At 44.9% G+C, this 26292-nt stretch overlaps 2 protein-coding genes across 4 annotated transcripts in view; both read right to left on the bottom strand.

Annotated features, from left to right (window-relative positions):
- The window catches only part of TMEM50B (transmembrane protein 50B), a 37000-nt gene extending 30952 nt beyond the window's left edge, over window positions 1-6048 (bottom strand). Inside the window, exons 1-2 of one of the 2 annotated variants that reach the window (XM_070785272.1) lie at window positions 5893-6038; window positions 4249-4440 (exon numbers count right to left, since the gene is read on the bottom strand). The gene's annotated coding sequence lies outside the window, so the exon portion shown is untranslated. Of the gene's footprint in view, window positions 1-4248; window positions 4441-5892 lie in introns of both variants that reach the window. The other variant, XM_070785206.1, reaches the window with a different exon arrangement.
- Window positions 6049-20667: 14619 nt separating this feature from the next.
- DNAJC28 (DnaJ heat shock protein family (Hsp40) member C28) lies at window positions 20668-25185 on the bottom strand. 2 transcript variants are annotated; one of them, XM_019973685.2, is made up of 2 exons: window positions 24906-25185; window positions 20668-23883 (listed from the first exon to the last, which is right to left on the bottom strand). In XM_019973685.2, the coding sequence occupies exon 2, from the start codon at window positions 23831-23833 to the stop codon at window positions 22691-22693; it is 1143 nt and encodes a 380-aa protein (XP_019829244.2). In that variant the 5' UTR covers window positions 23834-23883; window positions 24906-25185; the 3' UTR covers window positions 20668-22690. The 2 variants fall into 2 exon arrangements, with proteins under 2 accessions (XP_019829244.2, XP_070641135.1); XM_070785034.1 differs by lacking the exon at window positions 24906-25185 and adding an exon at window positions 24345-24364.
- Window positions 25186-26292: the final 1107 nt, after the last annotated feature.

Genomic DNA, 26292 nt, shown 5'->3' with positions numbered 1-26292 from the left:
ACTCTCCATTTGTCTTACCCCCTCATTCCCCTGCGGAGTCCACAACTGTTCAAGCTTTAAATATCCCTAGGTTTTGGTCTTCTGATGTGTAAACTGGGGATATGACAGCACGTCCCTCGATAAGTGAGAATTAAAAAGACAGGCCAGAACACTGGGCTCACTCAATGCTATCAACCACTACCCACCAAGAAGAGGGTTCACAAACATCACAAACATAGGACCGCTTTGAAGACGGCCTTCTGTTTATGGCAGTACTGCCATTCAGTTCAGTAGCTCAGTCGTGTCCAATCTTTGCGACCCCATGAACCGCAACACACCAGGCCTCCCTGTCCATCACCAACTCCTGGAGTCCACCCAAACTCATGTCCATTGAGTCAGTGATGCCATCCAACCATCTCATCCTCTGTCGTCCCCTTCTCCTCCTGCCTTCAATCTTTCCCAGCATCAGGGTCTTTTCAAATAAGTCAGCTCTTCGCGTCAGGTGGCCAAAGTATTGGAGTTTCAGTTACCACTTGGTCAAAAACAACTATTACTATCTTTGGGTGAAGATGTATCCAAGCATCTCATTTTGCTCCCTCCTGAAACATCACTAAAAACTGCAATCAGTAAAAGGAGTCGTGAACACAATGATGAGAACAGAAGAGACAAGAGCAGTAAAATTTTGAAAGTTGCAAAGCAGATGGACCATGGTCACTGACTGAGCATGCCCAAGAAAGCTGGACGTCCAAGCCAGTAGCAGGGAAAGCTGAGAACCAACACGGTAAAGACTTGAGGGAGGCAGGAAAACAAGTTAGGGCCCAGAACCTGTCCCTTTTCTCTTTGCTCAGTCTTTCAGTCATGTCTGGCCCTTTGCGATCCTACAAACTGTAGCCAGCCAGGCTCTTCTGTCTGTGGGGATTCTCCAGGCAAGAATGCTGGAGTGGGTTGCTATGCCCTCCATGGCCTGGCAACTGCCTCATCCATATCCAGATAGAAGTCTGAGGTTTTCCCCTACATCTGGCCTTCTGGACTGAGGGATACCATGCACAATGGCAGACTCAGGCATCATCCTGAAAACTGGACAGAAGTTTGCCATTCCTCTGTTCTAGTGCAGGAGACTGAAGCTAGATCCCTTCCAGACAAGAGTCTGGAAAGCTACGCAGAGAAGGGAAACTTAAAATCATTACAACCTCAGAAACAAGAGAACATACTGCATCTTAAAGCAAGAACAGCATGTTATCGTAAGGAACACTCAGAGACTAAAAAATAGCCTTTGAATATTAAAAGTATAACCATGGGGTTTTCTTAAATCCAAATATAAAGTTTGGGAAGTAAAAGTTAAGAAAATCTAGCCGTAAGTAGATGGAAAACAGAAGAAAACAGGTAAGAAAATGAGAAGACCTTTACAAGGCTCACATCCAAGTAACAGGTGTTTCAGGAGGAACTACAGAGAAAACATGAGGGAGAAAAATAACAAAATATTCAGGAAAACTTCTCCAGAATAGGAAGAACTGTATTTTCTGATTTAAAGGGCCCATCAGATACTCAAAATAATGGATGAAAATAGACCCACACTAAGACAGACTATTTTAAATTTCAAATCATTGAAGTCAAAGCAGAAAATGTGTGTGTGTGCGTGCTTAGTTATGTCTGACTCTTTGAGATCCCATGGACTGTAGACCTCCAGGCTCCTCTGTCCATGGAATTTTCCAAGCAAGAGTACTAGAGGGGGTTGCCACTTCCTTCTCCAGGGGATCTTCCTGACACAGGGATCGAACCTGCATCTCCTGCATTGCAGGCAGATTCTTTACCCACGGAGCAATTAGGGAAGCCGCCAAATCACTGAAGTCAAAGCAGAGAACAGTCTGCGGAAATTAAAACACAAACAAACAACAAAAAAAGGTTCACAAAGGATCAGGAATCATAATTTTCCTTGTCAGGAGACTACTGCTGTCTGAGTGCCATCAGAGTGAGTGAAAAGCAACAAAAGAGAATACAGGAAAGATCCCCACACAGGAGAGCTGACGAGAGCCCCGCAGGGCCCCCAGACTTGGACAACCTGCTGGAATGAAGCGAGGTCCCACTGCTCCGCCAGCTTTTTCACTTGAGGACTGAATGCCGTGAACCTGGCCCAGACTCCTACTAATCCGTCCTCAGCTGGGCTTGGCTGGATCATGATCATACACTGAGGCAGTTCCTGTTCTCTTTCGGAGTCCTGCAGCCAGCATCAGCAAAGGACACGCACTTCCCTGACAGAAGGTTCTGCTTTGACCTACCCTGGTAACTGCAGGGAGGCCACAGAGAGCCGGCCACGCCCTCTGACCATATCTCTGCTGTCCTTCCAGTGTTCGCTTCACATTAAAGCCTCCCAGATCCCCTGAGACCGTAGTAAACGTCTCCCAAGACTCACCCAGAACACTGTCCACTGACCCCTTCAGAAAGGGCTCCTGTGGGGAAAAGTCAAGGAAGCTGAAGCTGTTCTGTCTCCCTCATTTTTCCTGGAAGCGTTCATCTCAAAGTGACAATAAATCCTGTCCTTTCCTTACATGGTCAGCATTGTGCTCGCAATTACGAAACAAAATTTTAATCTCAAAGGGAGAAAGCACTAGCATTTTTTTTAATAAGCCTGTTAGGACCTCATCTGGGCTCTTGGGGAAATAATTTCCTTATCTCAGTTTATTTAATGAACAATCCACTGTTAATAAAGACACAGTTTATCATCCTATAAGGTTTGTGCTTAACTGCAAAAATTAATAAGGTATGATCATTATAGCCTTGTAGAAATGATTCATCACAAAGGTATTACGATTTTGTTGCCCTCTGGAACATTAACCAATTATATCCAACTCAGCACTTTTATTGAGACAGTCCTTTCTCTAGGGACTACATAGATATCTGTTTCTTAAGTGCTCTTAAAAAACCTATTCTTGGCAGCACTCTCAGTAACAGTAAAATAAAACTTTGAAACATGCTATTTGTATGTAATATGTTTTTAACACTATTCACTCAAAACTAAATATACTGTTTAAAACATGTAAACATTTACATGTGTGTACATATACATATATGTGTATATTTATGGATTTGTGTGTAATGCTTATTTGATAAAGCAAGAGAAAAATTAACTTCTAGCACGACAGAGGCTCCCTCTGGAAGAAAGATGTAAATGTCTCCTTTCTTAATGTGGTTGTAGATACAGTGCTGATCACTGCAACAGTATTTATTCCCCACAACATTCTCCATACCCGAGATACCTTTTACAACAAAAGGAAGTTATTTCAAAAGAGAACAAGAATTCCAGTTACTGCTGTATATTCCAGGGGGATTACCACAGGAGGGTACTACACAACATACCTGTTCACATTTTCCCTTCCTCAGGGCCCTCTATTCATTCCTACTAAGCCAATCAAGTGAGTCAATATAACCTTAAAGTCAACACCACTATGTGGCAACCAGGTTAAAAAATTCACCATTATCTAACTCGGTACTCAACAAATTTTTTGATCCAGTCTCTAAATACTAAAAGACACACAGATACTAAGAAATGCATTTAAATCAAACAAATTAGCTACTGTCTTTCTTTTTTTTTCTTTTTTTTAAATTTTATTTTATTTTTAAACTTTACAATATTGTATTAGTTTTGCCTAGCTACTGTCTTTAAATTGTAAAGTCCTTCAAATTACAAAAAGATTCCACGTGAAAAGAGCATGAAAATTATACTCTAAAATACAATAATCCGTTTAAACTATCTGAGACTTATCCTACAATTTTCAAAGATATTCACATAGTAAATCTTTTAATGGCTAAAACTCAGAAACAACCAAAACATCCACCAATAAGGGGCCAATAAAATATATTAAAGTACTTCTAGACAGTGGCGTGCTTTACAGCATTTTTAAAATGAGGCATATCCACAATGATATGATTCTGTCCTTATATTAAGTAGGTTGCCCAACAGTATCATGGTACTATCCCCTCCTGGGGCTTCCCAGGTAGCACCACTGGCAAAGAACCTGCCTGCCAATGGACGAGATGTAAGAGTTGCAGGTTCGATCCCTGGGTTGGGAAGATCCCCTGGAGGAGGGCAGAGCAACCCACTCCAGTATTCCTTCCTGGAGAATCCCAGGGACAGAGGAGCCTGTGGGCTATGGTCCATTGGCTCACAAAGAGTTGGACAAGACTGAGGTGACTTAACACAGCACATCACCTCCTAGGGACTGGAATTGAGGGTGCAAAGTAAAGAAACAAGGAGTTCTAATTTATGCTAACCTTTTACTTGATACACTTCTGTGCTGTTTCTTTTTCTTTTCTTTTCTTTTCTTTCTTTTTTTTTTTTTGGCACTTGAGATCTTAGCTCTTAGACCAGGAAGAGAATCCCTGCTCCCTGCAGGGGAAGCGCAGAGCTCTAACCACTGGACTGCCAGGAAATTCCCTGGTTTCAATTTTTCACTTGATGTTCTTCTGTAATGTTAAAAAAAAAAAAGTTCACAACCTGAATGTATTACGGTAATCGTTTAAAGGAGTTGATAATGATAAAATAAGATAAATTCTTCACCCTGGAGTCCAGAAGTGAATTCAGAAATGACCAGCCAGTTAGGGCTGCCCTAATCCTAGTGGGCGGAGGAGGATGGAGGTGGGGAAAGCGCGTCTCCGGAAGAGGAACACTGCGCCCTCCCCCTGCTCTCATTAAACCAGCCTTTCCTGCCTCACCGATACTCAAGATAACTCCGGGTTTTCTTTTTAAGGACAAAGAGGCTTGCAACAGTATTATCGGTTAAAAAAAAAAAAAGTCTAATGTTTGTTCTACGTCTGAAAACTATGTTTGCAAAAAGAGATGACCAAGTGTCTGAAGATGATGGAAAAGAAGTGTGACAAGCCTGAGAGTCCGGGGCTTGGGAATTGTGAAGCTAAGGGGTGTTACAGTGCGGGTAGGTGAGGAGTTTGAGAGAAGAGGTGGCACACTGCGAAGAGAAATCAAGGTCTTTGAGAGGCACAAGACTGACGACACATTCACTCCAATCGGAGGCTTGAATCCTTGCCCAACACACACACACACACACACACACACACACACACACACACACACACACACACACACACACACACACACACACACACACACACACACACACACACACACACACACACACACACACACACACACACACACACACACACACACACACACACACACACACACACACACACACACACACACACACACACACAGCGTCAGCAACGGGGCGGGAGCGAGGACAGTGCCTCTCATCATCAGCGCTTTGGCTTTAGGTCACGTACTTACCTTTCAAGTTAAGCACCTTCCCATGATTAACTGGAGAGTCAATTTATTGCTTAAAAACGAGAACGGCCGTCCCCAGTGCAACTACCTTTGCGACACGAGCTGCTCTGTTTCTCAAAGGACACCCAACCCTGTACGATCAATCCTCCAAAGAATGTCCATCCTCCTCCATCTCCACGCCACACCTCTGTACAGAGTCGGAAAAGTCCACTCAACACGGACCACATTCTCAGCAAGGAAGGGTTCAGAGCCAACGCGAAGAGGGGCGAAGAAGCCCCTGAGGGGCCCGGGGCCCCGCGCCGGCGCACCTCTTTCCCCTTCCCCGCAACGCCGGAAAGCCGACAGTTCCGAGATGGAAACCTTTCAGGGCAACCAACCCGACGACGAGAGATCGCGGCTCTCCCCGACCCCGACCCCCGAGCGCCGGCCACGGTCGCCGGAGCGGGCTGGTGAGGAAGGGGGCGGCGTCGCCCCGACGCCCCACGGACCCCGATACGCCCGGCGGCGGCGCCGCGCACCGGGGAGGCCCCGGGCGGGCCAAGGGTGCCTCCCTGCGCCTCGGAGGCGGGCGCTGGTCCCCTCGCGCGCCCCCGAAACGGGCCGCCAGCACTCACCCGGCTTCCCCGACGCCCACGCCGACCCCCTGGGCTCACACGCAGAGGCGGAGGCGGCCACGCCGCGGCCGAGCCGGCGTCTTCCGCGCCACCTCAGCCCCGGGAGGGGAGCGCTCGACCGGCGCCAGGCTGAGGGCGCCGGCAGGGCGGGGCGCGGCGCCGTGCGCACCGCGGCAGCCAATCTGCGCGCAGCAAGTGGCCGGCCGGGGCGGGGCGGGGCTCGGGGGCTGGGCTCCGGGGGTGGGTCCTGACGCCAGGGGTCTGAGCTAGGGCGCCGCCCGCCAGGGTCCGAGTCCTCTGATTCGCGGATGCGTAGACAAGACCGGTCCCGAGGTCTGCTTCTGGGTGGCAACCCCGCTGCGTCTCTGCTCAGGAACTTCCAATTGTAGCATCCGTGAGATCGCGTGCAGAGGGTATCCCGGGACCCGGGGGCAGGGGCTCTCTTTGCCTATAGGCCCTTCGGCGTTGGCCAAGTGTAGGGCACGTGGTCCTGAAGGATTCTCTGGAAACTGCGGCCTGTAGAGATGTCCTTTTCTAATCCCCACCACTCAGAAATGATGCTTTTGAACCCGTGGTGTTGGAGAAGACTCTTGAGAGTCCCTTGGACTGCAAAGAGATCCAACCAGTCCATCCTAAAGAAAATCAACCCTGAATTTTCTTTGGAAGGACTGTTGCTGAAGCTGAAGCTCCAATGCTTTGGCCGCCTGATGCGAAGAGTCGACTCATTGGAAAAGACCCTGATGCTGGGAAAGATTGAAGGCAGGAGGAAATGGGGACGACAGAGGATGAGATGGTTGGATGGCATCACCGGCTCAATGGACATGAGTCTGAGCAAACTCCGGGAGATAGTGAAGGACAGGGAAGCACACGTGCTGCATGCAGTCCATGGGGTCGCAAAGAGTCGGACATGACTTAGCCACTGAACAACAACAACCACTCAGAAATGGAAGCCTAGAAAGGTGAAGTTAATTGTCCGAGGCTACCAACGAGTACTGTTACCCATGGTTACCAAAACAACTGACTAGTCTTCTGATTCTATCCTGATGCTTTAACCGGGCATCCAGATTTTTCTTTTTCTTACAGTCAGGTCTCTTCCTGTCTCCTTTAAAGATGTTACATCTTGAATTTTCAGTGTAATTTCAACAGATTTTGCAACCTCTGTCCCTCTAAATTTCCTACAGAATATACAATACAATATGTGCAACCTTAAAACTAGTTGAATTGCTGATCTATGAAAGTAGACTTTTAAAAACAAGTTTGTAGGGAATTCCCCAGCAGTCCCGTGGTTAGGGTTTAGTGCTTTCATTGCCAGCCTGAGTTCCATCCCTAGCTGGGGAACTAAGATCCCACAAACCGTCAAGTATGGCCAAATAATACTGTTTTTAAGTCTTGCTTCTTTTTTGATTATTGTATTAGGATCAGATTTGGCTGCAAGAAGCAGGGGGAAACAACCACAAAATAACACTAGCTTAAACAAAACTACCACACAATTGCACTCATCTCACACGCTAGTAAAGTAATGCTCAAAATTCTCCAAGCCAGGCTTCAGCAATATGTGAACCATGAACTTCCTGATGTTCAAGCTGGTTTTAGAAAAGGCAGAGGAACCAGAGATCAAATTGCCAACATCCGCTGGATCATGGAAAAAGCAAGAGAGTTCCAGAAAAACATCTATTTCTGCTTTATTGACTATGCCAAAGCCTTTGACTGTGTGGATCACAATAAACTGTGGAAAATCCTGAAAGAGATGGGAATACCAGACCACCTGATCTGCCTCTTGAGAAATTTGTATGCAGGTCAGGAAGCAACAGTTAGAACTGGATATGGAACAACAGACTGGTTCCAAATAGGAAAAGGAGTTCGTCAAGGCTGTATATTGTCACCCTGTTTATTTACCTTATATGCAGAGTACATCATGAGAAACGCTGGGCTGGAAGAAGCACAAGCTGGAATCAAGATTGCCAGGAGAAATATCAATAACTTCACATATGCAGATGACACCACCCTTATGGCAGAAAGTGAAGAGGAACTCAAAAGCCTCTTGATGAAAGTGAAAGTAGAGAGTGAAAAAGTTGGCTTAAAGCTCAACATTCAGAAAACGAAGATCATGGCATCCGGTCCCACCACTTCATGGGAAATGGATGGGGAAACAGTGGAAACAGTGTCAGACTTTATTTTTCTGGGCTCCAAAATCACTGCAGATGGTGACTGCAGCCATGAAATTAAAAGACGCTTACTCCTTGGAAGGAAAGTTATGACCAACCTAGACAGTATATTCAAAAGCAGAGACATTACTTTGCCAACAAAGGTTCGTCTAGTCAAGGCTATGGTTTTTCCTGTGGTCATGTATGGATGTGAGAGTTGGACTGTGAAGAAGGCTGAGCGCCGAAGAATTGATGCTTTTGAACTGTGGTGTTGGAGAAGACTCTTGAGAGTCCCTTGGACTGCAAGGAGATCCAACCAGTCCATTCTGAAGGAGATCAGCCCTGGGATTTCTTTGGAAGGAATGATGCTAAAGCTGAAACTCCAGTACTTTGGCCACCTCATGCGAAGAGTTGACTGCTGGGAGGGATTGGGGGCAGGAGGAGAAGGGGGATGACAGAGGATGAGATGGCTGGATGGCATCACTGACTCGATGGACGTGAGTCTGAGTGAACTCCGGGAGTTGGTGATGGACAGGGAGGCCTGGCGTGCTGCGATTCATGGGGTCGCAAAGAGTCAGACACAACTGAGCGACTGATCTGATCTGATCTGAAACAAAAATTGGTATTTCCCTCTCATGTTTAAGAAGTCCAAAGTTAGTCTAGAGCTGCTCTGGTACTTTATGGGGACAGATGGAGCCTCCTTATTCCAGCCAAGAAAGTCACCCATGTATTTATTTATGCTATCAAGTACATGGGCATTTGAAAGATACCAGCCTCCATTCCCAATGTCACCTCATGGTCTAAGAGAGCTGCTGGAGCTCTAGCCATTATGCTTACATTCCTACCAGCAGATGAGAGGACAAAGGGAACATGTATTCTCTTTAAGAAACTTTCCCAACGTTTATATATACCATTTCTGCTTTCATCCTGCTGACAAAAGCGTAGTCACCTAGCTACACTAAACTACAGGGGAAGCTGGAACATGCAGTTTCAGTACTGAGGAAAAAGGATGAAGAGATATTGGGGGACAAGTCAAAGCTTCTATCATGGTCTCAAATCTCATCACTGTTGAAAGTACTAAGTATTGTGAGATTCCCTGAGGGACTTACTTAGTGGTCTATTGGCTAAGACTCTGTGCTTCCAATGCAGGGAGCACAAATTTGATCTCTAGTTGGGGAACTGGATCCCACATGTCACCACTAAAGATCCTGCATGCTGCAACTAAGACCCAGAGCAGCCAAATAAATAAATGTTTAAAAAAAAAAAAAATTTCCCGAGATTTTTAAACTTGATTACGGAGGAATATCTATGAGCAAAACACATATCTATGAAGATGTTACTGTTGACCTACCATTAAGATGCACATGCTTTGAGCTGCCTTCCCAGACATGAGAGGGGACTCACACTAATGCAGCTTGTTTCTCTATCATCCTGTAAGCTTTTACTTCACAGAGAGTCAAACATGTATAGAGCTTTCAAAAAATATAGGCATTTGAAAGCTATTGGGGTTAAATTACTAATGTCAACATTTCAGAGTTGCATTTCAAATGTACTGATTTAAATCTTTAGTAAAGTTGCATGAGTTTGAGCAAACTCCAGGAGATAGTGAAGGACAGGGAAGGCTGGCTTGCTGCAGTGCCTGGGGTCACAAAGAGTCAGACACCACTGAACGACTGAAAAACAAAAAGTTGCAAATCAGCTTTAAAAAAATCTCCACACATGCCCTGATCAGGCGGTATTCAATTCTGTAACTACCTAAGCATATGTTTTCTTAAATTCCTATTACCTTCCTAGATTCTGGAGTCTTTGTGACTTCAGAACCATTTTCAAGTTTGGGCCAGGACGAGTTCTAAAGGGCCTACTCCACCTAAACCTAGACAGGTAGAATCTAGTCCAGGTGGTTCAAGCCTACTAAGAGAAAGAAGCGATCTAGATTGTTCTTCACACCAGGTCCCGTGGGTTCTCGTTTGTTCTTCTTGAGGCTGCTTCATGAATTTACTCTGACGGATGGCGTTCATTTCCCATCTTTTAGAAATATACACCAAAGAGTACTGCAGGAGCTAGGTTGTGTAAAACATAGTGGACTTCTAAAACTATTGCCTTTCTGGGACTTCCCTGGTCGTCTAGTGCCTAAGACTCCAAGCTCCCAATGCAGGGGGCCCAGGTTTGACCCGTGGTTGGGGAACTAGGCTCTCATGTGCCTCGGATCAACTAAGCCTGCATGCTGCAATTAGAGTCTGTGTGCCATAACAGAACATCCCACATGCCGCAACTAAGACCTGACACAGGAAATAAGTAAATATAAAATATACACACACACAGTGGGACTTACCCAGCGGCCCAGCGGTCAAGAATGCACCTGCAATGCAAGAGACTTACAGGACACACGGGTTCTATCCCTGGGCTGGGAAGATCCCCTGGAGAAGGAAATGGCAACCCACTCCAGTGTTCTTGCCTGGTGATCCCCATGGACAGAGGAGCCTGGTAGGCTACAGTCCATGGGCTCACACAGTCAGACGTGACTGAGCAACTAAACAAAAAGAACTCTCTCTATATATATTGTCTTTCACCATAAGCTTATTGGGTTGTGAAACAGAAAGACTTCATGTTAGTAAGTCCGTTAGAACGGTTGTATTTGGACTTAGAATTCGGATCAAATTCCTATGGACCTCAAGTGACCCTCTTCTGAAAGGATGGATATGCAGTGTCAGTCATCTGAGTAAAAGACAGCCCTTTTGGTTTTTGTTTTCTACAAAACTGAAACATTTACTGCCTACAACAATGAGAGGATCAGTACCAACATGAAGCATGGTACCGGTGTTTTGTTGTAGGTGAAAAGATGGTCTTTTAGAGTGGAAACAGGATACCAAAACTTGGCCATCATTTGATTCAAGCAGAAGAGGAAACATTTCTTTCTAAAGTGTAGACTCTGATGACACTGGATACATTTATCAGCTGGTTTTCTTTCAGTTACAAATAACAGAAAAAACAATGTCAAACTGGCTTTTCAGCATAGTAAAAAGAAAAAAAACTAGTTTTAGAACAGAAAAAAGAGGATATGATCTCAGTTTAAATAGAGATATGGCAGTGAGATAGGAAGGAGCCTCATAAGGGAAGGGATATACAAATACATACACATATGATTCATGTTGTTGTACAGCAGAAACTAACACAGCATTGTAAAACAATTATACTCCGATTTTTAAAAAATGGAGGTAATGAGAAGTATGATACTCTCACAAATGAGTCATGCTTTTTTATGAGCCATGTTAAAATAATCACCTATACAGGAAGAGGTGGTGATGAAATAGTCCAAGTACTCTATGTCAGGGATATATTCAGACACCAGTGTTTAAAATACTGATATGGAGACAAATTCTTCAATGCTTTACGGAACAAAGAATGAGTCAGAAAAACATACAGTAGTATAAAAGTATAAGAAGTCATAAAGAAGTTAGGTAGGGGACTTCCTATGTGGTCCAGTGACTTGGACTCCATGCTCCCAGTGCAGGGAGCCCAGAATTCAATCCTGGTCAGGGAACTAGATTCAGCATGCCTCAACTAAGACCCAGTGCAGCCAAATAAATAAATATTAAAAAAAAAAAAAAAAAAGATAAAAGGCCTCTGGGAACAGTATAAGACCAGAGTGATGTCAAAATTAATAAATCATTTCAACATGTAATTTTTATAATATTTGTTGTTTAGTCACTCAGTCACGTCTGACTCTTTGCGACCCCATGGACTGTAGCCTGGACCCCATGTAGCCTGCCAGGCTCTTCTGTCCATGGGATTCTCCAGGCAAGAATACAGGAGTGGGTTGCCATTTTCCTCTCCAATTTTTATAATATAGATTGACTTTAATTATACTGGGAGGATAGCACATACAAAATGTTTTTAAAACAATGCTTATTGATGAATGAGACTACTGAGTTTCATGTATGTCTTCTCTATTAGTTATCTACTGCTATACAGCAGATTATCTTAAAACTTAGCAACTTAAAACATTTATTTATTTATTATCTTGTACAATTTTAAGACTCAGGAATCTGAGACAAGCTTAGCTGACTTGTTTCTGGCTCAGGATTCCTCACGAGATTATAATCAAACTGTCAGCTGGGGCTGCAAATACTGAATACTCGCCTAAGGCTCTGCTTCCCATAAAGCTCACTCACATGGCTGGTGGCTGGTGGCCTTGATTCCTGGATACGGGTGCCTGGATACGGGCGCCCTCTCCACAAGGCTGCCTCAAGACATGGCAACTGGCTTCACTCAGAGTGACTGATCTGAGAGAGACAGCAGGAAGCCTCTGGCCTCAGAAGAGACATAGCAGCACGTTTGCTCTATTCTGTTGGTCACACAGAGCATACCATGACGTTTGCGCCGTTGTGGGAGTGAGTGTGGGCTAAGTTGTTTCAGTTGTGTCTGGTTCTTTGCAATCCCATGGACTGTAGCCTGCCAGGCTCCTCTATCCATGGGATTCTCCAGACAAGAATACTAGAGTGCATTGCCATGCCCTCCTCCAGTTGATCTTCCCAACTCAAGGGACGACCGACCCTCCATCTCTTACACTTCCTGCGATGGCAGGCAGGTTCTTTACCACTAACACCACTTGGGAAGCCGATTGTGGGAGAATGCTACGCACACCAAAAAATGTGAATATCAGAAAGTGGGGATCTTTAGGGGTCGTCTTGGATGCTGGCTGTGATCTCCATTAATTTTTTTTTTGATCTCCATTAATTTAATTTTGGATTAATTATTACTAAAATAACATTTGCTGCTGCTGCTGCTAAGTCGCTTCAGTCATGTCCGACTCTGTGCGACCCCATAGACGTCTGGCAGCCCACCAGGCTCCCCGTCCCTGGGATTCTCCAGGCAAGAACACTGGAGTGGGTTGCCATTTCCTTCTCCAGTGCATGAAAGTGAAAAGTGAAAGTGAAGTCGCTCAGTCGTGTCCGACTCTCAGCGACCCCATGGACTGCAGCCTACCAGGCTTCTCCATCCATGTGATTTTCCAGGCAAGAGTACTGGAGTGGGGTGCCATTTACTTCTAAATTAAAAGGGATCTCAAAAAATAATAATAATAATAATAAATTTTTTAAACCAAAAATCAGGGAGGTGTCTGATTTCTGGTATACATTTGTCTTTAGCACTACAAATGCAAACTCCAACAGACACATAGTATTGGCAAGTCAAATGCCACAGGCCATGGTGCCATTGGTAACATTTTTCTAAAATGAAGTACAATTCTTGGTGAGTTCCCAAGAAAATGAAGTACAATTTTCACAGTAGTTGCTTTTATGGGGGGAAAAGATAAGTGTATTTAAAATCATGCAAAATTGGCATATTTATATGTAAAATATAATCCCATTTTAGGCTTCAATGACTATAAGCGAGTATTCACCCACATGAATGTCTGGTGGGATGTTTGAATGCTGAGCGGGACAAGGAACAATTCCTCATTTTGGTCAAGTACCCCATACACTGTGAAACACCTGGTGTCCCTGGCCCCATCTCTTAAGTGCCTGTGGTCAGGAATGATGTTTAAAATACTTAGCAACTAGGGTTGCATGGACTTACCAATCCAGCCAGCCAACATGACAAACTGGGCTTCCCAGGTGAAAGTGAAAGTTGCTCAGTCATGTCCGACTCTTTGCAACCCCAAGGACTGCATACTCCATGGAATTCCCCAGACCAGAATACTAGAATGGGTAGCCATTACCTTCTCCAGGGGATCTTCCCAATCCAGGGAATCAAACCCAGGTCTCCTGCATTGCACGCGGATTCTTTACCAGCTGAGTCATGTAAAGAATCCACCTGCCAATGCAGGGGATTCAGGTTTGATCCCTGGGTGAGAGGAAGATCCCCTGGAGAAGAACATGGCAACCCATTCCAGTATTCTTGCCTGAAAAATCCCATGGACACAGGAGCTTGGCAGGCCACAGTGCATGGCATCGCAGAGTCGGACATGACTGAGTGAGCACACACACATAAATACACATAGCGTGACATACTGGTCCAAATGGGCTGCCTGTTCAGTTCAGTTCAGTTCAGTTGCTCAGTCGTGTCCGACTCTTTGCAACCCCATGAACAGCACGCCAGGCCTCCCTGTCCATCACCAACCCCCAGAGTTTACTCAAACTCATGTCCATTGAGTCGGTGATGCCATCCAACCATCTCATCCTCTGTCGTCCCCATCTCCTCCTGCCTTCAATCTTTCCCAGCATCAGGATCTTTTCAAATGAGTCAGTTCGTCAAATCAGGTGGACAAAGTATTGGAAGTTTCAGCTTCAGCATCAGTCCTTCAAATGAATATTCAAGACTGACTTCCTTTAGGATGGACTGGTTGGATCTCCTTGCTGTCCAAGTAGTGCCTCGCATCTTGTTGACTAAAGATTCTCCCCCAACTTTCCATAATGTCCTGTGGGGGGGCAGTAATGCCTCTGCGGAAAACCACTGATTTACAGCTGAGTAATTCTTGCCTGGAGAATCCCAGGGACAGAGGAGCCTAGTGGGCTGCCGTCTATGGGGCCGCACAGAGTCGGACACGACTGAAGCGACTTAGCAGCAGTAGCAGCAGCAAATCTGCGGAGAACCACTGATTTACTCCCTGCAAGAAACAGGGTCGAATACCTGTGCAGAAGATCCCCTGGCGAAGGAAATGGCAACCCACTCCAGTATTCTTGCCTGGGAAACCCCATGGACAAAGGAGCCTGGCGGGCTACATCCCATGGGGTCTCAAAGAGTCAGACACAACTGAGCACGTAGGCACGCTCACACGCCTGTCCCCCTCCAACATCCAGCATTTCATGTTCATCATCTCAAAGGCTTACAACTATCCTGCAAGTTGAGTCTGATGATATTCATTTGATAAGAGAAGACAGATAGATGCCTAGGAAGGTCTCATAGCTGGCGAGTGGAAAATCCTGGATCTGAATTCAAGTCTCTCGAACTCTGAAGCTCATTCATTTCGTCTCCCCTACATCACATTTCCTCTTGCTCACTGGTATTACAGGCAGTCAGGGAGGCAGGGACCTCAAGAAGAAGAATAATCCAGCTATAAAGCACACTGAATCCTACCTACTGTATAGCCAGGGAACTCTACTCAATATATATGTAGTATTGACCTATATGGAGAAAGAAATGGCAACTCACTCCAGTACCCTTGCCTGGAGAATCCCATGGACAGAGGAGCCTGGTAGGCTACAGTCCATGGGGTCGCAAAGAGTTGGACACAACTGAGCGACTCACACACACACACACACAAACACACACACACACAAACACACACACACATATGAAGAAAGAAGCTAAAAAAAGAGTTGATATATGGGACTTCTCCGGTGGTCCAATGGCTAAGGCTCTGAACTCCCAGTGCAGGGGGTCAGGGTTCGATCCCTGGTCAGGGAACTAGATCCCACATGCTGCAACTAAAGATCACGTATGCTGCAAGAACACCCAGTACAGTCAAATATTTATATATTTGGCTAAATAAAAGAGTTGATTTATGTCCATGTATAGCTGATTCACTTTGCTGTACAGCAGAAACTAACACATTGTAAAGCAACTGTACTCAAACAAAAATTTAAGCAAACAAACAAAAACCCCATTGAATCCAAGGTGGCTCCTGGGAACCTCAGTGTATGGAGTTCTAGAATCTTCTCTCAGGGACTTCCCTGGTGGTCCAGTGGCTAAGACTCCACACTCCCAATGCAGAGGGCCTGAGTTCAATCCCTGGTCAGGGAACTAGATTCCCACATGTTGCCACTAAGACCTGGTACAACCTAAATAACTAAATGTTAGAATTTTCACTCAGTAATGTGATCTGCTCCATCTCCTCCCTACCAACCCCAGAGCTCGGTGTGTGGGTAAGAACAGGGGTGTGGAATCAGACCAACTCTAGTCAGTCTGGATTCAAATCCCCAGCTCCGCCACTTTCTGGCTGTGTGCCAGGTTATTTAATCTGTGCCTTAGTTTCTCCATCTCTCAAAAAAGTTAATAATAGTACCTATGTTGTAGGACTGTTGTGAAGATTAAGTGAGTTAACGCAAGGAAGGTGTTCAACAAGCATGAGCTTCTGTTGCCTTCTCTGTCGCTCATAGCTTATGACTTGTTGTTACACCGTATCTCGTGCCTGCTTTGTGATAACTTCAGCTTGCATTTGCCCTCTCAATGCCTTGTGGTCTGTCTTTGTGTCACCTTGCACTGCTATTTATTTCCTTTGCTCAGTATTGATTAGTTCTGCTTTCCATGAGAGCATGCAGCAATCTCATGATGAGATAGAACTATATGTGTTGATTTGGAAAAATGTTGAAGATACATTAAAAGGCAGGTGAAGACGAAGATAATCCATGTATTTTTGAGAAAGCAATGGAGATACAGTGTGTGTCTATAAATCATATACAGTTGACCCTTCAATAACTCAGGGGTTGGGGTGCTGACTCACTGCAGTCAAAAATCCAAGCATACCTTTATAGCTGGCCCTCCATATCCTGGTTCCACATGCCAGTCTCAACCAACTTGGCTAGTGCAGTACTGTAGTACACATTTATTGGGGAAAAAACCTAAAACAGATAGAAATGAACCTACACAGGGCTTCCCTGGTGGCTCAGTGGTAAAGAATCCACCTGGCAATGCAGGAGACACCGTTTCAAACCCTGATCCAGGAAGGTCCCACATGCCATAGAGCAACTAAGCCTGTGAGCCACAACTACTGAACCCCTGTGCTGCAACTACTGAAGCCCGTGAAACTCAAGCCTGCGCTCCACGAGAGAAGCCACTGCAGTGAGAAGCCCGCACACTGCAACCAGAGAACCGCCCCTGCCTGGCCACAGCTAGACGGAGTCCGCACACGGCAGCAGAGACCCAGCGCAACCAAAGTAGATAAACAAATTTAGAAAAGATACGTCAACCTGCACAGTTCAAACCTGTGTCGTTTAAGGGTCAACCAGGTACAGATTTTTTTTCAAAGTGGACTTACCTGCTGGGCCAGTGATTAAGAATTCGCCTTCCAATGCAGAGGACACAGGTTGGGGAGCTAAGGTGTCACATGCCACGTAGCAACTAGGCCTGCACGGCACAACAAAGACCCAGCACAGACAAAAATTTCAAAATAAATTTTTGAAAGGATATTGTGGTAAGATAGCATCATTGACTCAATAGACATGAGTTTGAGCAAACTCTGGGAGATAGTGAAGGACAGGGAAGCCTGGTGTGCTGCAGTCCATGGTGCCACAGAGAGTCAGACACAACTTAGCGACTCAACAATTGTGGTGGCAGGGTAACACCCCCCCATATGTCCTAATCCCCAGAATCTCTGAATATTTTATGTTACACAGCAACGGAAAACTAAATTTGCAAGTGGAATAAGGTTGCTATTGACTGACTTTCTTTCAATTTTAATTTTTATATTGGAGTATAGTTGTTTCACAGTGCTGTTTTACGATGATTCAGTTATACAGATATGAATATCCATTATTTTCAGATTCTTTTCCCATATAGGTTATTACCTAACATTGAGTAGAATTCTCTGTGCTACACAGAAGGTCCTCGTTGGTTATTTTATATGCAGTAGTGTGTATGGGCTTCTCTGGTGGCTCAGACAGGAAAGAATCTGCCTGCTATGGGGGAGGCCTGGGTTCGATACCTAGGTTGGGAAGACCCCCTGGAGAAGGGAATGGCTACCCACTGCAGTATTCTTGCCTGGAGAATTCCATGGACAGAGAAGACTGGTGGGTGATCGTCCATGGGATTGCAAAGAGTTGGACATGATTGAGTGACTGACACTTTCACTTTCACTGAGTTCAGTTCAGTTTAGTCGCTCAGTCATGTCCGACTCTTTGCGACCCCATGAATTGCAGCATGCCAGGCCTCCCTGTCCATCACCAACTCCCGGAGTTCACTCAGTCTCACGTCCATTGAGTCGGTGATGCCATCCAGCCATCTCATCCTCTGTCATCCCCTTCTCCTCCTGCCCCCAATCCCTCCCAGCATCAGGGTCTTTTCCAGTGAGTCAACTCTTTGCATGAGGTGGGCAAAGTACTGGAGTTTCAGCTTTAGCATCATTCCTTCCAAAGAAATCCCAGGGCTGATCTCCTTCAGAATGGACTGGTTGGATTTCCTTGCAGTCCAAGGGACTCTCAAGGGTCTTCTCCAACACCACAGTTCAAAAGCATCCATTCTTCAGTGCTCAGCTTTCTTCACAGTCCAACTCTCATATCCATACATGACCACTGGAAAACCATAGCCTTGACTAGATGGACCTTTGTTGGCAAAGTAATGTCTCTGCTTTTGAATATGCTATCTAGGTTGGTCATAACTTTCCTTCCAAGGAGTAAGTGTCTTTTAATTTCATGGCTGCAATCACTATCTGCAGTGATTTTGGAGCCCAAAAATATAAAGTCTGACACTGTTTCCCCATCTATTTCCCATGAAGTGGTGGGACTGGGTGCCATAATCTTTGTTTTCTGAATGTTGAGCTGTAAGCCAACTTTTTCACTCTCCTCTTTCACTTTCATCAAGAGGCTTTTTAGTTCCTCTTCACTTTCTGTCATTAAGGATGGTGTCATCTGCATATGTGAGGTTATTGATATTTCTCCCAGCAATCTTGATTCCAGCTTGTGCTTCTTCCAGCCCAGCGTTTCTCATGATGTACTCTGCATAGAAGTTAAATAAGCAGGGTGACAATATACAGCCTTGACGAACTCCTTTTCCTATTTGGAACCAGTCTGTTGTTCCAAGTCCAGTTCTAACTGTTGCTTCCTGACCTGCATATAGGTTTCTCAAGAGGCAGGTCAAGTGGTCTGGTATTCCCATCTCTTTCAGAATTTTCCACAGTTTACTGTGATCCACACAGTTGGATTCTTCACTTTCACTAGTGTGTATATATTAAACTGACCTTAAAATGGGGGAGATTATGCTGAGTGAACTGGGTGGACCCAGGGTTACCACGTGAGTGTGTGCCAAGTGCCTTCAGTCATGTCCGACTCTGTGCAACCCCATGGACTGTAGCCCGCCAGGCTCCTCTGTCCATGAGATTCTCCAGGCAACAATATTGGAGGGGGTTGCCATGCCCTTCTCCAGGGGATCTTCCCCACCCAGGGATTGAACCCATGTCTCTTACATCCTCCTGTATTGGCAGGCAGGTTCTTTACCGCTGGAGCCACTTAGGAAGCCCAGGGTCACCACAAAGGTCCCAAAAAGCAGAAGAGGAAGAGTCAGAGTGATGAGACATGAGAAGGACTCCACCTGCCCTTGCTGGCTTTGAAGAAGAAGAAAGGGCTATAAGCCAGGGATACAGGCAGCCTCTAGAAGCTGGAAAAGGCAAGGAGTTGGATTCTTCCCTAGAACCGCGGGAGGAATGAAGCCCTGCTCGCACTTTAATGTTAGCCCAGTGGGATCCACCTTTGGGGGTAAGGGGTCCTTTTGTAGCACCTCGCCCCAGTCACTGGGATTTCTGAGAATCCAGATGGTGGGATGGTGGATTGCCTTGTATGACTTCAGTAACTGTAGTTGAATTAATAAAACTTTGTTGAAAACAGGAAAGGCAGTACTTCTGGGAACAGGCAAATAAGCAGGAGTTGTGCCTGAGGGGTACTGGAAATGTCCTGGAAGGTGGCTGAGGCCCAGGGATGGGTATCCAGGCAGTTAGTATAACAGGGAAGTATGGCCCCAGTCATACAGACAAGGCCAGAGGGGACTCCCATCTCTGGGAGGGGTACCGCCAAGAGTAGGGCTACAGCCTGGGAGCACCGTGAAGAGAATGAACGACAGTGCAGTGGTATGGACAACAAGGTCCTACTGTATAGCACAGAGAACTACAGTCAACATCCTGGGATAAATCACAATGGAAAAGAATATTAAAAAGCACGTATATATGTTTAACTGAATCACTTTGCTGTGCAGCAGAAATTGACACAACCTGGTAAATCAACTATACTTCAATTAAATAAACAAACAAACCCAACAAAGACTTTATTACCCTACATGGGAGTGTTAGATTTTGTGGACTTGTTGCTCGGTTTACATTACACTGAGAAATCTGATTAACCTCAATTATTCAAAGAACCAAATGTAACTGGCTTATCACTAAATTAACAAATTAAAGGGCCAGAGTTACTCAAAGTGAAAAAAAAAAAAAAATGCAATCATTCTGTCAAGGAACTTAAAACTATAGTCCTGAGGGACCAGACTACTGACTGAGGCCAAACTCGGGCACACAGAACAAGGACATGGAGACAAAAGGCACTTGTGATCTACTCGCGGGGCTGGGCCAGGGTCTTCGTCGTACAGTTTGAAGAAAGGAGCCATGAAAAGGCTGGGAATCAGACAAGAGTCTGATATGTGCCTATTAATGCGTTAAGAGATCTCAATAAATTACTACTACATCTGAAAAGCTGACAGTTACATGATGAAAAACCAACAGAAAAAGGTCAATGCTCCATCAAAACAGAGCCTAAGTTCAGATTCTGATTCCACAAATGCCAATGAACTGGCCCACATTTTTTTTCTGGCCTGGAAGTTACTTCAGTAAGTGACCCTGTTTGTACATAGTGAACTTGCTTTCTTAGCAAGAAGAGTCCATGTCTGTCAGTTTTGACATCATCAAGCAAGAAGATAAAAAAACATCCAGATGGTCAGACAAAAACATGTTTATTATTACTGTTAGTTGTTTAGACAACACTGCACCACTGAATAATCATTACGTTTACTGATTAAATTTATTAATATAGACATTTACAAACATAAAGTGCTGTGCTGAAATTAGGAATTACTAGAGTTTTCTGATAACCTTACCTTCTCATTAGCTAATATGAAAAAAGATTTCCTTGGACTTCCCTGGTGGTTCAGTGGGTAAGAATCCACCTGCCAATGCAGGGGACATAGGTTCGATTTCTGGTCCAGGAAGATTCCACATGCCATGGAGCAACGAAGCCCATGCACCACAACTACTGAGCATATGCTCTAGACCCCATGAGCTGCAACTACTGAGCCCACACACCACAACTACTGCAGTCCACGCATCCTAGAGCCCGCGCTCTGCAACGAGAAGTCACCACGATGAGAAGCCTGAGCCCCACAGTGAATAGCCCCTGCTCACCGCAAGTAGAGAAAGCCTGCAAGCAGCAATGAAGACCCAGCAAACCAAAAATAAAAACGGTTTCCTTTATGTATGTTCTTGTAATGTGATTAGGTAAGTGAAAGTGAAAGTCACTCACTTGTGTCCATCTCTTTGTGACCCTATGGTCTATACAGAATACTGGAGTGGGTAGCCTGTCCCTTCTCCAGGGGATCTTCCTGACCCAGGAATCAAACCAAGGTCTCCTGCATTGCAGGCGGATTCTTTACCAACTGAGCTATCAGGGAAGCCCCATAATTAGGTATCATGTATTGTAATTAGGTGCCATGTATCTAATATTTAACAAGATTCACAGAAGCATCACCTTATAAAGTGTTTTAGAGCAATAGCTTTTATTATAAAGCTCTTATTTCACACCGGTCACGATTGTATATAGAGTAATAGATCATTGCAGAAGCTAGTGATAACTCATTCAACAAAATAATCACATATTATACCCATTAATGCCCCATCATCTAAGCACAAGGTCTGAAATTTCCTTCTGAAGATGTAATTTTACTTATCTATCACACACTTTACAAAATCACTTGTTCTTCCAAAATCAGAGGGGCAAGTGACATGCTTCTGAGACACTTCCATAGTACAGCACTCTGAATTAAATAAGGAAACAGACCAGCTTCTTTTGACAAGTCTAGTTGCCCAATTCCGTGAATAAGGCAATTACACAGATCTTAAAAAGTCAGATCAGTCTGAGACTGGATGGGACACAGTCTCATGGATGTCAATCTCTTCTCATTTGCCAAAGGTGCAAGTGAGCACAAAATTCTGACATCTTGTAGTTGCTTATTAAAGGGTTCCTAACACAGGAAATTGGATCCCTAAGACTGTAAACTGATATATTACTCTCATTGAAAAAGCCTCTGAGAAGTGTAATACAAGAGAGGCTTCAGATAGGCTTCTGTAAAACATTTTGACTCTGATTAGAAATGAAGCCATAAGTGAAACTTTGTTTCCATTGAACCCACCTCTGAGAGGTCAGAAAATAAACTCTTTAAAGTGGACATTGGAGTCTATTTCTAGAATAGCTAAATCAGTTAGCTTGGCTGATGGATCTTTGCTGCCAATGGCTCATGAAGTTAGCGCGAAGTACAACCTAGATGTTTGGTGGTTTCTTTATTCAGTACCCACAGAGAAGGCCTTTATAAAAAAAAAAGAAGAGAAGAGTGCTGTAAGTCCATTACACTAATTTCCTGTCGTAATATTTCCAACCATATAGAGAATGTTCCAAAAGTCTTAGACTAGTTTTGTGCTTTAATAAACTCAAGTGTCAATATTAAATTGTTTCCTCTTGTCTTGCTATGTCTTCAGAACAAAGCTGGTTGAATATTTCTCGGACTCAGTTTGTTTCTTACAGTTTTCTCACTCACTTACACATCACTGGAGATGTGGGTCGTTTTGTGAAAAGTACAGAGGTGCACAGTTCTCAGACTCTTGTGTTATAGAAAGAAACCTCAGCCTCTATGTGTGGTGTTAATATTACTGAAAATTATTTGGGGCAGTACTGTGAACATTGAGATGGTCATATTTTAATAAATTTCCACACATTCATCCAGTTAAAGAAAACTGTCTTAACTCCAGGTGTTTTCTCTCCTTCTCCCGGATCAGTGTTATTTGGGTTTTTATTTGTGATTTCTTTTGTTTTTATAAGGGTTGTGTATATTTCCTGGGTTCTGGCAATTTCTTTCTGTGCGTCAAAATGGACCTTCTGCCTAGTCAGGAGGGGAACAATTAAATTAAAATCATTAATTCGCTTATTTAGCTTTTTGATGTCTTCTTGAAACTGCTCACAAACTTGGTTCCACTGTTTCTGTTCGGCTGATGTCATTGGATTCCCAAGTTTTTTCCTTGACGCTAAAATTGCCTCTCTGAGTTGATCAATGGTATCCTTTATTTCCTTTTGCATTAGGATCCATTCTGGTTGGTATCCATTATCTATCAATATTCTGTTCAGGTTGTGAGTCATAGGATCAATATATGAACAGCCAGAAAATTTTTTCAGAGGTTTTCCTTTCCCACTGAGATTGTCAAAGTCTCCTTTTGCCATTGATTCCTGAATGAGATCCTCCACCAAACGCTCTATTGCCTGAGTTATCTTTCGTTCCTTACTGTGTCTTACATCTTTAACAGTGACACTGTCAGTGAAATACTGGCTTTGCAGTTTCTGCTTTTGGTATTCCATCACTTGTTCAGTTGCACGGTCTGCTCTAAACTGCCTGTACTGCTTCTCTCGTTGACTCGGAGTCCCAAAACCAATACCCTCAAAACTTAAGTAATGCCGGTGTTGGGGTGTTTTATATTTGAATTTTTCTTCTTCTTCTTCTGTGTCTTCAACTTTACTCTGTCTGGCATTTGTCTGTTCTATCACGTGGGAAAGTACCTTTCTGTAAGCTTCTTCAATCCTTATAAACGTTGCAGAATCAGCAGTACTAGAGCCACCATCTGGATGGTATTGCTTGGCAAGCTTACGAAAAGATTCCCTGACATCATCTGCAGAACAGCCTTCATCCAGATTCAGCAGCCCATAATATTCTCTTATATTCCTTTTGGATTTATGAGTTGACATCATTCTAGTTCTTATGACAACAAGATATGGACCCATTTTCATTCGATTAGGAATCACTGAAGCACTTCTCAGATGAGGTCTTAAGATCTGAGCCATCATCACATACGTTGTGTTCCTTATGGTACCCAGAGTTCTTCCTTAGCAATGATCTATAAAGCAACAAATATAGGGTGAAAAAAGTTGTATTATCAGCTAAACTCATTATTTTCAGCAATATGGATGAGATTACGCATACAATAAGGGCAGTTCTTTCTAATGCTGCTGCTAAAATTCTCAGAGCTACGATTCATTTATGTTAGCAGAAAAATGGAAGTTGATGATGTCTTATATTAACATATTGCGATACGATCTAGATTCTACTCCTCACTAACTAACCCCAGGATGTTAGAGATGGCAAGTTCTCAGAGATCATCTAATCCAATCTTTTCGTTTTATGAGAAAATGCAGACCCAGAAGGTTAAGCAACATAACCAAATCCAATAACAAGGTGGAAGCAAAATGGTTAGGGTTAGGGCACAATAAGCCTCTTGTTTAATTGTCTGTATCCCCAGCAGATCATGAATTTCATCGGCACCATTACATCTTTAGTAGAATGTATCATTGTCTTTACCGTCCCAAGGAGTCTTCTCACGAGGAGACATGTGAAATAATAGAGCACACGCCAAAGTATGTATCTAGTCTGACACTAAATTCAATAGAATCAAATGTGCAAAAAAGATTTTAAGCTCTGCAGCTTGTTAGGAAGGAGCTATTCGCTCCAAGTCGAAAAACCAAGATGAAAGGGTGAGCCCCCTCAACACGTTAACTATTATTTTTAAAACGCACGATACAGAAGAGGAAGGCAGTCTTGTACGAAAGTAATGGCAATGAAATGCTCGAAGTGGTTTCATTGAAAACAGGACTTTGATGTATACATGCTAAAACTGAGTTCCCGGGGACTCCAATTTCTGGACAGTTGGGATCGAGGACTTTCAGGTTTAACTGGGACTTCGGTGATGGTGCCCATGGTGGCCGTCCCGCGGGAGCGGTCAGTCCCGATGCTGGACCCGCCCCGCCCCGCCCCGCCCCGCCCCGCCCCGCCCCGCCCCGCCCCGCCCCGCCCCGCCCCGCCCCGCCCCGCCCCGCCCCGCCCCGCCCCGCCCCGCCCCGCCCCGCCCCGCCCCCTACTCACCTCAGACGCGGCTCAGCGGCTCCCACTACCAAGCTGAGCCTCTGCGCGTGCGTGCGCCATCTGCCCTTCGCTCCACAGGCGTCTCCGTTGGAGGCCCGCGGCAAGCTCCGCCGCTGGGCTAGACCATCTGCGTTTTACACAGAGGGAACCCTCGGGGTGCGGCGGGCAGTATTATACCTAATAGGGACAGATGTCCTACCTTACCAGAGAACCCCAGAATTTCCTTTAGGCCCTAGTCTTCTCAAGAGGACTAGAGCCCTTTCGGGAGGCCCCACCCCGTCCGGGGCACCAGCTCCACCTCCGCCCCCACCTGGAGCGGAAGATGGGTCGATTGAGCGGGATTCTGGGAGATGTAGTTCTCCCGGAAGTGCGGCGCGCGCAGGACTGCTTCCGGGAGGAGGGAGGCGGGGAGAGGTGAGGCGGCGAAAAGGACGCTGTGGCGCCTCCGTAGATGTGTGGGGCTTCTCGTAGCCTGTGGCCGGTGTAGGTGGGGACCTTTGAAGTCCGAGTGGTTTGGAGGGCGACGCCCCTCGGAAAATTGTTTTGAGAAGGAGGAGACGAGTCCGTTTCCCCGAACAGGACCTGGACAGCCTCTTCGGGTGTGCAGCCGGGGACACCCTCTCCGAAATTTCTCAGGAAATTCTACCTCAGAAAGATCTAGTTAACCCAGGTTAGAAAGCTGGTCTTTTGTTAGTTCAAGAACCTAGCGAGCAGCTCTTTTAGCCAGGCGTCGGTAGTGGGTGAGAACAGTCGAGGACAAAATTAAATTAGGTGTGTTTCCTGGCTTTAGGTTCAGCCACTGTCCTGGGGATTTAATATTTCTCCCTCCTGTACAGGGAGATAATTTTTTCTTTTTTTTTTTAAAGAGGCAGAACCTTGGGGAGTCAGACCTGAGTTAAAAATCCTTTTGCTTACACTTGCGTTTCTGTTTTTATCTGGCAAATGATTGTACCAGCACATGGTAAACGTGTGTTAAGCCCTTCCTTTTGTCAGGCACTGTACTAAATGCGCTATGTACAGTCTTAAAATCCTTACAACAGCCCTCTGAGGTAAGCGCTATTGTTTTCCCCATTTTACTTATGATGAAATAATAATTGCATCAAACGCAGTACCTTTTTGTGAAAATTACACAATGTATGTAAACCTCTTTGCATCGTGTCTGCCTGGCACGTTAAATTTTTTTGTTGTTATGTCGATGTCTCCTGAAACAAGCCAGAAATAGGTACTAACCTAGAAAGGCTTCTGAGTAATTGTTGTTCAGTCGTTGCTCAGTCGTGTCCAACTCTTTGTGACTCCATGGACTGCAATACGCCAGGCTTCCCTGTCCTACCATCTCCCGGAGTTTGCTCAGACTTAAGCCCATTGAGTCGGTGATGCCATCCAACCA

The sequence above is a fragment of the Bos indicus genome, chromosome 1 (genome assembly GCF_029378745.1).
Source record: "Bos indicus isolate NIAB-ARS_2022 breed Sahiwal x Tharparkar chromosome 1, NIAB-ARS_B.indTharparkar_mat_pri_1.0, whole genome shotgun sequence".
In the NCBI taxonomy this organism is placed as follows: Eukaryota; Metazoa; Chordata; class Mammalia; order Artiodactyla; family Bovidae; genus Bos; species Bos indicus.
Note: the sequence above shows the minus strand (reverse complement) of the source record. Positions and strands in the feature narration are given on the sequence as shown.

Excerpts from the sequence above, each read along its gene's own strand:
- DNAJC28 (XM_019973685.2), bottom strand. The coding sequence starts at position 23,833 with ATGATGGCTCAGATCTTAAGACCTCATCTGAGAAGTGCTTCAGTGATT.